Genomic DNA, 12,150 nt, shown 5'->3' with positions numbered 1-12,150 from the left:
ATATGTTCAACCGGATTGTCTTTTTCTTTCCAATTTGCAGCTTTTTATACAGTCTGGATAGAAACTTTTTTGTGATCATGTATCTTCTGCTCTCTGACTGGCCTTGCTACTTTGCTAATGGTATCTCCTTTCTGTTTTTGGCTGTGCTGGGTCTTCATTGCTGCACAGGGGCTTTCTCTAGTTGCAGTGAGCAGGGGCTACTCTGTAGGTGTGATGCACAGGCTCCTCATTGCGGCGGCTCTTATCACAGAGCATGGGTTTAGTTGCTCTGGCGGCATGTAGGATCTTCCCGTGTCCCCTGCATTGACAGGCAGACTCCCAACCACTGGACCACCAGGGAAGTTCCCTAATGGTATATTTTGATTAATGGAGATTCTTAACTTCACATTTTTCCTCAAGGAAAATATTGGATAGGAAAAATTCTATGTTATCTTCTAAACACTTCATTGTTTTTCCTTTCATGTTAAATCCGTAATTTTCCAGGATTGCTTTTGATGTTACATGTGAGAGAGTGGTTTTATTTTGATAGCCAATTGCTCCGGCACTCTTTTTTTAAAAGAGGCTATCCTTTCCCCACTGCTCTGCAGTGCTTCCCTTGAAAGTGTGTCCAGCTCTTTGCGACCCCATGGACCGTAGTCTATGGAATTCTCCAGGCCAGAATACTGGAGTGGGCAGCCTTTCCCTTCTCCAGGGGATCTCCCCAACCTAGGGATGGAACCCAGGTCTCCTGCATTACAGAATTCTTTACCAGCTGAACCACAAGGGAAGCAGTGTGTCCCTTGCCATATATCAACTGTTCATATGTGATGGGATCTGTTTCTAAGCTTTATATTCCGTTTTGCTGATTTGTTTTATGTCAATATCAGTCTTGATTTCTAAGACTGATTAATACATATGTATAGCTTACAGACCAAACTTTCCCCCTTTGTCCTTTTTTTCCAATAATGCCTTGGCCTTTTGCATTTCCACATAAACTGTAGAAACTTAAATTTCACCAAAATAAAAACTTGTTGGAATTTTGATAGAATTATGTTGACTCTAAATGTCAACTTGAGGAGAAATTCTGAGTCTTCTGATCCATGCATATGGTATGCTTGCTGTGCTTAGTCACTCAATCGTGTCTGACTCTTTGCAACCCCATGGACTATAGTCCACCAGGCTCCTCTGTCCATGGGATTTTTCCAGGAAAGAATACTGCAGTGGGTTGTCATGCCCTCCCCCAGGGGATCTTCCCAATCCAGGGATCGAACCCAGGTCTCTTGCATTGCAGGTGGATTCTTTACCAGTTGAGCTACCAGGGAAGCTCCCGTGAGTGTGGTATGCCTTGCCATTTATTAAGGTCTCTTTTCTCATCATAGTGTTTTATAAGTTTTGATCTTGAGGTCTTGCACATTTTTTATTCGATTTATTCTTAGGTTCTTCTTCTTCTTTTTTTTTTTTTACCTATTTACTCTTTCTAAAGAGTCTTTTATTTGGCCTTTACAAAATACAACTTGAGTGAAAAGTAGTGTACTTGCAACATAAATGCATTAAAACAAAGTCCTGGGACGTCCCTGGTGAACCAGTGGTTAAGACTTTGCCTTCCAAGGCAGGGGGTGCAAGTTCAATTCTTGGTTGGAGCTAAGAGCCCACATGCCTTGTGGCCAAAACACCAAAACATGAAATAGAAGCAGTATTGTAACAAACTCAGTGAAGACTTTTAAAAAATCACCGCCTTTTCCGCTGTCAAATTACTTACAAACCACCACATTGCCCCTTGAAATTCAGTGTTGCAGAGAGGAGTGAAAACATACCATTTCACAGCTGTCAGATTTGTAAAAACACAAAGGTTTTAGAAAACCAAGTGTTGGAGACAAAAAGCAATGGGCGGGAGTGTCACCAGGACCATCCAGCCTAGAGAGCAGCTGGCCCTCTCTGAGACAGCTGAAGGTGGGTGTTCTGACTCTGGAGCTCAAGCTCCCAGCAGTTCTCCTCTTTGCTGCTGGAGGATGATATCTGCCTGGAGTGAGCAGGAGCTTCTCTGACTTGCTCATCTCTCTTTTGCAGATTCGCGCCCTAATAGCTGACTTTTCCATCATCTTCTCCATCCTGCTCTTCTGTGGAATTGATGCCTGTTTCGGCTTGGCAACCCCCAAGCTGCTGGTGCCCAGCGAAATTAAGGTTTGCTCTGGAACCCTGCTCTGGGCATTTTTTCTGCCTGCCCCCCAGCTGCAGATCTCTTGCCCTCTATGCTGATCAAGTTCTTAATGTACTCAGCCAAGGGGCCGCATCGGTTCTCTGTATATGCTTCACACTTTCACTACACAGCCTCCTGGGGGCAGTCCTTTGCAGTGGTGGCTTGCAGATGTATCCATGATGAATTTCTGCTGTGTAGCCACAGGATACAGGGAAGGAGCTTGAATCCACCCTCCAGTCCAGCTGAGGCCGCTTGATTTCCACTTATGGGTCTACAGTTCCCTCTGAGTGAACTCCGGGAGTTGGTGATAGACAGGGAGGCCTGGCGTGCTGCAATTCATGGGGTCGAAAAGAGTTGGACACGACTGAGCGACTAAACTGAACTGACAATTCCCTCACTCATGGTAGTCTATAAGATGAGCCACTTGGGATCTGTTGAAAATGATCCTTTAAAACAGTGATCCTCGAGAGTTCCCTGGTAGCTTAGTGGTTGGGATGGTGGGCTGTCACCACCATGGCCCAGGATCGGTTCCTGGTCGGGGAAATGAGATCTTGCAAGCCACAAGGTGAGCAAAACAAACACAAACCAATGATCCTCAGAGTGTGCTCTGAAAATCTGGAGGTGGGGTTCAGCACTCTGCATTTTAACAAGTCCTCCAGGAGCTTCCAGGGCCTGCTCAGTTCAGTTCAGTTCAGTTGCTCAGTCATGTCCGATTCTTTGTGACCCCGTGAATCGCAGCACGCCAGGCCTCCCTGTCCATCACCATCTCCCGGAGTTCACTCAGACTCACGTCCATCGAGTCCATGATGCCATCCAGCCTGCTTAAGTTTCATAAATTTCCCATTGGTAGTGGTGGTTTAGTTGCTAAGTCGTGTCCAATTCTTGTGACCCCAGGGACTGTAGCCCACCAGGCTCCTCTGTCCATGGGATTTTCCAGGTGAGAGTTCCTTCTCCAGGGGATCTCCCCACCCAGGGATGGAACCTGGGCCTCCTGTGCTGCAGGCGGACTTTTCACTGACTGAGCCATTGGTCCAGAGTTGGTGCGATTTGCCTGTAGCTCTGCTTGAGCCCTGCTCCCCCACAAGGAGCACCGCCCACCTCAACTGAACTGGGAGGCAGAGGTTCTAGAGCTGACCCTCCCTACTTCTGAGGGCTTGACTTTTGCAACGTTATTTCAGCTTCAACATCTCATAAAAACTCACATTGGCCTTGAAATTTAAAACACTTCTTTCTCTTAAATAAGCAGAATATAAACTCCACCCCAGCTCCTGCACAGATAATGCCTTATTCTCAATGTGCAAGTCTGAATTAATGTTTGGTGTTTTACAGACAACACTATAACACTCCCCAGACAGATGACTCAGAGGAGAGGCAGAAAGTGCCAGGCACTGGGCCTCTCATTTTCTTTTTTCTTGCTTTTAGGCCTCATTCCCATTTCTTGTTAGCATATTTTGCAATTAGTGACCACAAACTCTCTCCCAGTGTCCTCTGACTCTCACCACCCTGTTTTCCAAACAAGCCCAGGGCAGCTGCAACAAATCATCTCCTTTGTTCTGTAGACACCACATCCTTCCCAAGACCCCTGTGCCTCCTGGATCTCTTTAAAGTTGCAGGTGCCTAATAGCTTTAAGGAGAAAGAATATACTTGAAAAGTACTCCAGGTGTGGGAATAGCAGAGGTCTGGGAGAGTGGGCTGGACAACGAGTGCTCCAGGACAAGGGAGCAAGGAAAGGGCCCTCTCCTTTGCTCTGTTCAGCCCACACGGCCTGACCGAGGCTGGTTCGTGGCCCCCTTTGGGAAGAACCCATGGTGGGTGTACCTAGCGAGCATCCTGCCCGCCCTGCTGGTGACCATCCTGATCTTCATGGACCAGCAGATCACTGCCGTCATAGTCAACCGGAAGGAGAACAAGCTGAGGGTAAGCCTGGCGCTAGCAGGCAGGGGCACAGCCTCTTCCCACAGAGTCAGAAGGGACGAAGGAGGGAGGTGTTGCTTCTTGCAAAATGTTGGGCCATTTGTGAAGCAAGTTTGGGGGCAGGAGACTGGAGTTCCGGGCGCAGGGAGGGCAGGGGGAATGTAACCTCCAGATGTGGATAGAGCCAGGGCCAAACCCAGGTTGGGCCCCTGGGCATGCGCTTCTCGCTTCTCCCAAAGTGACTCTCCCAGCTCTGTCTCCCGACATTGAACTTGGAAGTCTGAACAAATCCTAACAAGGGGCTTTTGATCCAGAACCATAGACAGAGGAGCATTCTTCGCCTTCCTGGCCCCTCTAGCTCCTCTCCCTGCCTCTGGGTCTGAGGAGACTCTAGCTATCCTCTCCCCCATCCCAATCTGGACCACTCTAGGCCTGAGCTAGACATGCCCCATTTGGGGCCTCTCATTAGGGAATTGTAGAGATATTGCTTTGCTGGGTAGAAGACCCTGCTTCCCAAGGACCCAAACCCAGGGCCTCTCCGAGCCTGAACACCTCTCTCCTCCCTGACCTGCATCAGTTCCCTGGTTCACCAAACTCTGGGGGTGGTAAGGCCTGACCACCTTAGGGTGGCAGTCCTTGCAGAGAACTGTCTAGAAGGCTGAGGAGAGCCCTCAAAACCTCTTCTGCAAAATGGCTGCTTTGGGGGAGTTCTGTCTCTTTCACCCCACCCCAACAGGTGGCTGGGAGCAGGCTCCCTAGACAGCTTCCTCCCTCCCACTGCCTCTGCAGAAGGCGGCTGGCTACCATCTGGACCTGTTCTGGGTCGGCACCCTCATGGCCCTCTGCTCCTTCATGGGGCTCCCCTGGTACGTGGCTGCCACGGTCATCTCCATCGCCCACATCGACAGCCTCAAGATGGAGACAGAGACCAGCGCCCCTGGGGAGCAGCCCCAGTTCCTGGGGGTCAGGTAGGTGAAGGTCAGGGCCTGGGGACCACCCGAGCAGGAGTTGGGGTCAGTCTAGGGGGTGGGGAAGTGGGTTTTTCTTACCATCGAGGTATTTGGGTGAATAGGGCCCCTTCTCTAACAATCCAGGAACCACAGGGATGGGAGTGATAGCTCTGAAGGGAGGGAAGGGGAAGACAAAACTTCAGCTGTCGTGGGGTTTTTTTTAACAGATTCCCAGCAGTGCACCCCAGCCCCTTCACGCACTCTCACTTCTTGCCTATATAGGCCACTCAAGGGTTCCTACAGAGCACCTTCTGCCCTGGTTTTTGTCCCCTCTTTAAGACTCCCTGCCATGCCATCCCTCAAACCCCCCAAATCAGGGTTCTCATCTTGCTCAATCTCACTCCTCCAGAAAGCCTTTCCAGGACCACGTCTGCCCCTGGCTGTAGCCCATGGCCTGTCACTTCTGTGCCTTCCCTCGCCCCTCCGCTCATGCCCAAGTCAGGTCCCTAACCTGTTGCAGGCAGGGAAGCGCATCTTCCAGCCCTCAGGAGCTCTGGGGTGAGCCCACATCAGACACTGATGTTCTCATACACGGCTGTCCTAAGAACCTCTGCCCATGGCCTGAGAATACCTGGGCCACCCAGCAGGTCCCAAGCGGTTCCTGGGGTCAGGGCAGCGTCCTCTCCTGGATCCCCAAGCCCCAGATGTCTGGGCCTGAGAAGTCTGCCGCAGAGCCCCAAGCTCCCTCCAGGCTTGTGCCTGGGTCTGAGCACTCCAGAAAACACATCTGCCCTGCAGCCCCCGTACCTGCTCTGCCAGCAGCCTGGCCCCCTTCCCCTACATCCTCATCAGTCATGTCCCACAGACGTGAGGTCCTGTTACAGTTGAAAGGCAGGGATAATGAGCACTTCATCTCCCACTTCATCCTCACAGCAACCCCTCAGGTGGGCGCCATGAAATACATTCTCCTGATGCTGAAGACGTTTAGGACCTTGACTGATGCCACATGGCTAGTAAGTGGCAGAGCCAGGATTAAACCCAAGTCAGTCTGGCTCAAGCACCCCCTGAACAGCCTCCTGAAGGCCCCTACAAATGTCACCTCAGTCAGATTCACTCTCTACACATGTGCTGGGCAGCTTGTCCTCAGGTCAATGGTTTACTCTCTGGAATGGGAGAGCAAGGCAGAGCCCCGGGCCTTGGACACAGCCTTCAAGTGCCCAGAAGGCTAGGATGCCGTGGAGCGCCTCCCAGCCCACCCTGACCGTGTGCTCTTCTCTGCCAGGGAACAGAGAGTGACTGGCACCATCGTCTTCATCCTGACAGGGATCTCTGTCTTCCTGGCTCCCATCCTGCAGGTGAGGCTCTGCACCCTCTGCAAGGGCCCTGTCCATCTGAGAAGGTGCTGGCCTGATGCTTCAGAGCGTGGAACAGGCTCTCCACGTGGCCCCTAGCAGGCCAAAGATATCCCATCCTCACTGCTGTTTTCTGTAATATCACACCCTTTACATCTCTGTTCCCTGGACCTCCCCGGTGGCTCAGACGGTAAAGCGTCTGCCTACAGTGTGGGAGACCTGGGTTCAATCCCTGGGTTGGGAAGATCCCCTGGAGAAGGAAATGGCAACCCACTCCAGTACTCTTGCCTGGAGAATCCCATGCACAGAGGAGCCCGGTAGGCCCCAATCCATAGGGTCACAAAGAGTCAGACACGACTGAGCGAGTTCACTTTTACTATCAGCACCAGCACTATCTTACCCCTCCCAGGGTCCACCCTCACCTTTCTGGAGGACACTTCCTTCAGAAAGTTCTGCCAAGTTCCATCCTTGCTTAAATCAGTGGCTTCTTAAATTGGTTTTTTCCATTTTGCAGGTTTTGGCCTCCTTGTTCGCTTGCTTTCTGAAGTTTAAAACTTGCAGGGGGAGGCTTCTGTCACTGCTTTTGGGCCTGTTTTCTGCTCCTCTGTCTCGGTCACATAAGTGACTTTTTCCTCATACTATAGCTACAAATAGTCCCTTTGGATCAGCTGGAAGAGGTGATAGCAATGAGGAATATATTTGGAGCATATATCTCCCAGAATGGTTCATTCAGGGGTGAGCTTGTGGAAACAAACAAAAAAAAAAGACTAATGAACCATGATGTTGATTGATTTATGATGGGAAAAATTTCTGGCTTGAGAATCGGTGCTGAACACAACCAAACAGTATTGAATAATTTTTTTAAGGGATGTTTCTGTTTTGCAGGAAACAGATTATATACAATGGGGGAGAGAGGGACGTTTTGTTAATTTAAAAGAGTATTCTAAATGGTCGGGGAATATTTGCTTTTACGGAGAGGCTCCCAAAGAACCATTGTGCCTGTCAATCCCAATACTGTCGAACAGCTGAGTGTGTGTGTTAAAAAAGCTCCAACAGGCACTTTAGGAGCCAAACGTTCCTACGAACACTGCAGGTGCAGTGTCTGCCTCCCTGAGAGAGGCCTGGCTGCCCCAGCTGTTGAGTGTTCAGCTATTTAGTCATTTCTCACAAGCTCTTGTTTGTATTTGAATGGAACATAAAGCAATTAGAAAATTCCACTCATTTCCCTCCTTCTGTTCCATTTGCACTTTAATCAGTTATCTTATGGACACATTATGAGTATAAATCTTCCAGGGTTTTATACTCCTGTTTGCTGTGGGCTGTGCTTAGTCTCTCAGTCATGTCTTACTCTTTGTGACCCCACAGACTGTAGCCCGCCAGGCTTCTCTGCCCATGGAGATTCTCCAGGCAAGAATACTGGAATGGGTTGCTATGCCCTCCTACGGGGGATCTTCCCAACCCAGGGATCGAACCCAAGTCCCCCACCTGCAGGCGGATTCTTTCCCTGACTTTAGTAAACTTCTGTTTTTGCACTAATATTGTCTATCTTCTTAACATAAATATCAACAGCATGCCCAGGGAATACACTTAAAGTAATTGGGATGAAAATAGTTCTGTGCATAAGATATGCTATTGCCAAGGCCTTTGATGGTCATACTTTAAATGATGTGTAATCATTGCTCATTCTTTGGTAAAATAGAGTTTCCTATTCTAAGCAGTAATGGAAACTCCTTTCTGCTGCAATTTTCCACACAAAAAGCTTGTGGACTGTATTTGCTTATTAATTTATGCATCTTATAAAAACAAATGAGGGGACATCCCTGGTGGTCCAGCGGGTAAGACTCTGGGGCTCCCAATGCAGGGGGCCCAGATTCAATCCTTGGTCAAGAAACTAGATCTCACACATGCCGCAACTAAGACCCAGCACAAATAAATAGATATTTTTAAAATGAGGGACATTCCATTGTGTGTGTGTGTATATATATATACATCTCCACAATTTCTGTATCCATTCATGTGTCAGTGACATCCAGGCCACTTCCACGTCCTAGCTCTTGCCAAAAGTGCTGCAACAGACATTGGGGTGCACGCTTCTCTTTCAGTTATGGTTGCCTCAGGGTACATGCCCAGTAGTGGGATTGCTGGGTCATATGGTAGTTTTTTTCCTAGTGTCTTAAGGAATCTCCATACTGTTCTCCAGAGTGGTTGTATCAGTTTATATTCCCACCAACAGTGCAAGAAGATTCCCTTTTCTCCACATCCTCTCCAGCATTTATTGTTTGTGGTACATTATACAATGTGTATTACTCAGCTTTAAGAAAAAGAATGCATTTGTCAGTCCTAATAAGGTGGATGAACCTATTATACAGCCTATTATACAGAGTGAAGTCAGAAAGAGAAAGACAAACGTTGTATATTAACGCGCGTGCATGGAATCTAGAAAGATGGCACTGCTGAGCCTGTCTGCAGGGCAGCGGTAGAGCCGCAGACCCTGAGAACACACTTGTGGCACGGTGGGAGAGGAGCGGGCGGGGCGGATGGAGAGGGGAGCGTGGAAACGTACATCACCACGTGTGGAATAGAGAGCCAGTGGGGATTTGCTGTGTGACTCAGGGAGTTCAACCCAGTGCTCTATGCCAGCCTAGAGGGGTAGAAGGGGGTGGGAGATGGGAGGGAGGTTCAAGGGGGAGGAGACATATATATATATATATGTGGCTGATTCATGTTGATATATGGCAGAAGCCAGCACAATATTGTAAAGCAAGTATCTTGCAATAAAAAAAATTTAATAAAATTTCAGCCCTGGGGGGGAAAAATGAGAAAATTCCCTGGCAGTCCAGTGGTTAGGAGTTGCAGTTTCATTGCCGTGGCCTGGGTTCGATCCCTGGTTGGAGAGCTGATCTCGCAAGCAAGGCAGTGCAGCAAAAAGAAGAGAAAAACAGGCTCTATAAACAGGGTAAGATGCCATCTATGGGGAAATGTTCCTTATTGCTTTAGCTGTCATGAAAAAGTTTTTATGGGGTTTATTATAGCTCCAAATGCTCTGATACTGTTATTGCATTTTCTCACAGAAGGATTTGAAAAATCTGGCTGCCACTCTTTTATAATGAGTTGAAATATATAAAATCATTTAATCTTTTTGACACATTTTATAACAGGAAAGACATCTCAGGTCTTATTGACCATAAGATTTAAGATTTCTGATTTAATTATATCAAGGTCTAGATCAAGGATTTCAAACGTGTTAGGTGATTAAAGCATTATCACTAGTTTGTTGCTGTTGTTTAGTCGCTAAGTTGTGTCCAGCTCTTGTGATCCCAAGGGCTGTAGCCTCCCAGGCTTCCCTGTCCACGGGATTTCCCAGGCAAGAGTACTGGAGTGTGGGTTGCCATTTCCTTCTCCAGGGCATCTTCCTGACTCAGGGATCGAACCCGTATCTCTTGCAATGCAGGCGGATTCTTTACCAGTGAGCCACCAGGGAAGCCACTAGTTGACACCAGTACTAAACATGAGATTGACTCTAGGTAGAGATATTTGGTATAGCCAGTTCAAGAAAAATACAATTTTAAAACAGATTTGAGTTACTAGATACAATCCCAGAATTTATTTCCAATCAAGAAAATTTTCCATGAAGCTTGTTTAAGTTTTTGCAACTCTAAATTTTCCTAGTTCTATCAACATAGGCAAGTACTAGACTCATTGAGAACTTAGACTAGAGAACTATTTACCCAAGGCCATGCTTTAGTTGAAATTTTTAGTTTTTATTTATGTAGCCAAAAAGAGAAGATGCTGCAGATTTTGAGGGTGTAAGTTAGATCCTAATTGTTAGTGTTTTTATTGTTATTATTGTTTCTATATCATTTATGAACCTCACCTGTTTCTGGGCCAGTTCTGTTCCAGGACTTCTCAAACGTTCATGTGTATTAAAAATCATCTGGAAATTGTGTTAAATGAAGATACTGATTCATTAGCTGTGTGGGGGCCCCCAAATTCTGCATTTTTAACAAACTCACCAATGGTACCAAATCATGCTGGTCCAAAGATCACACTTTGAGCAGCAAGGAACAAAACCACCTCCTACCCATCTCTCTGAATCAATGAATGGTTAGACTGACATTAGATACAGTGATGTTTATTAGAGTATCAGTGATAATTTTCAGTCCTTCCATCACCAATTTGCAAATATTTGGTTATCTTGCCAAACAAGGGCACTGGGGGATGAAGTGGCTGTGCATCTGATGGGCAGCATAAATGTCTTGCATACTCAGTTCTGCAGATTCTCAGTTCTTTCCAAGCCCCAAAGGGTTTTTCTTGTTTTACTGTTTTCTTTGCAACTCACCACAGCTTGTCAGGATTGTGAATTTCTGCATACTGCCTCAGAGGAACTCCTGATCATATCAGAAGCTTCCCCTTTTGTCCCCATATTGTTCTCACAGTCTCAGACTCAAATTATATAGGAAGGCCTTATGTTTGTAGGATTGTGATCCTTGTTCTTTGCTTTAGCAAGTGGTATAAAGCTGACACTAGAGGCACCTTTTTGCCGCTTTACTCTGTCATTAATATTTGAGAAAAGCTCCTCCATGGATATCCAAGAACGATTTGCATCAATTAATCTAGAATTCTAGATCACAGCCCCATCACTGGTCAGAGTGTAATGTCACAGGCCTTTCAGATTTTCTGAGAAAGCTCTTTCAGCCTGCAAATGACAAGATGTTCAGTTGCTAAGTGGTGTTTGACTCTGCAGTCCCATGGACTGCAGAACACCAGGCTTCCCTGTCCTTCACTATCTCCTAGAGTTGCTCAATTTCATGTCCATTGAGTCAGTGATGCTATCTTACCATCTCATCCTCTGCCACCCTCTTCTCTTTTTGCCTTCAATCTTTCCCAGCATCAGGGTATTTTCTAATGAGTCGATTCTTCACATCAGGTGGCCAAAGTATTGGAGCTTCAGCTTCAGCATCAGTCCTTCCAATGAATATTCAGGTTTGACTGGTTGGATCTCCTTACAGTCCAACGGACTCTCAAGAGTCTTCTCTAGCACCACAATTCAAAAGCATCAGTTCTTTGATGCCCAGCCTTATTTAGGGTCCAGCTCTCACATCTGTACATGACTACTGGAAGAAACCATAAGTTTGACTATATGGACCTTTCTCAGCAAAGTGATGTCTTTGCTTTTTAATACACAAATGGCAAGACTGGAAACAATTCCCTAGGCTTAATAATGAGGTGATGATAATCAGTCACTGGTAACTGCAAACTAAGACAGTCCAGTTCTTCTGTTTGATGTGGTTTTCACACTCATTAGAGCTAAACAGAAGTTTTAAGCCATATTAAATTTGTGCCAGGCTTCCCTGGTGGTCCAGTGGTTAAGAATCTCCCTGCCAATACAGGGGACATGGGTTTGATCCCCAGTCCCAGGAAGATTCCTCAAGCTGTGGGGCAACTAAGCCCATGTGTCACAACTATTGAAAATGTGCTGAACAAGAGAAGGCACTGCCGAGAGAAGCCTGCAGCTGCAACCAGCGAGTAGCCCCACTGTCCTCAACCACACGCAGCAACTAAGACCCAGTGCAGCCAAAAATAAATTAGTTAAAAGATTTGTGTTGTTACAGATTATAGCTTAATCTTTTATTTAAGATTTCATTTCTCTCTTCATTGCTCCCACACTATGAGGCTGATTAGGCCGATTTTTTTCAGACTATTTTCCATTATAAGTTATTACAAAATATTGGATCTTGTCTGTGTTGTACTGTAGAT

General features: G+C 46.9%; 1 protein-coding gene across 4 annotated transcripts in view; it reads left to right on the top strand.

Annotated features, from left to right (window-relative positions):
• SLC4A5 (solute carrier family 4 member 5) overlaps positions 1 to 12,150 on the top strand; it is a 123,194-nt gene that overhangs the window by 98,719 nt on the left and 12,325 nt on the right. For all 4 annotated transcript variants that reach the window (XM_042248106.2, XM_042248105.1, XM_042248108.1 and 1 more), the window contains 4 exons: positions 2,047 to 2,160; positions 3,933 to 4,094; positions 4,881 to 5,059; positions 6,324 to 6,396. In XM_042248106.2, the coding sequence (XP_042104040.1) occupies positions 2,047 to 2,160; positions 3,933 to 4,094; positions 4,881 to 5,059; positions 6,324 to 6,396 (528 nt within the window). The remainder of the gene's footprint in view (positions 1 to 2,046; positions 2,161 to 3,932; positions 4,095 to 4,880; positions 5,060 to 6,323; positions 6,397 to 12,150) is intronic.

Source organism: Ovis aries, chromosome 3 (genome assembly GCF_016772045.2).
Source record: "Ovis aries strain OAR_USU_Benz2616 breed Rambouillet chromosome 3, ARS-UI_Ramb_v3.0, whole genome shotgun sequence".
NCBI lineage: Eukaryota > Metazoa > Chordata > Mammalia > Artiodactyla > Bovidae > Ovis > Ovis aries.
Note: the sequence above shows the minus strand (reverse complement) of the source record. Positions and strands in the feature narration are given on the sequence as shown.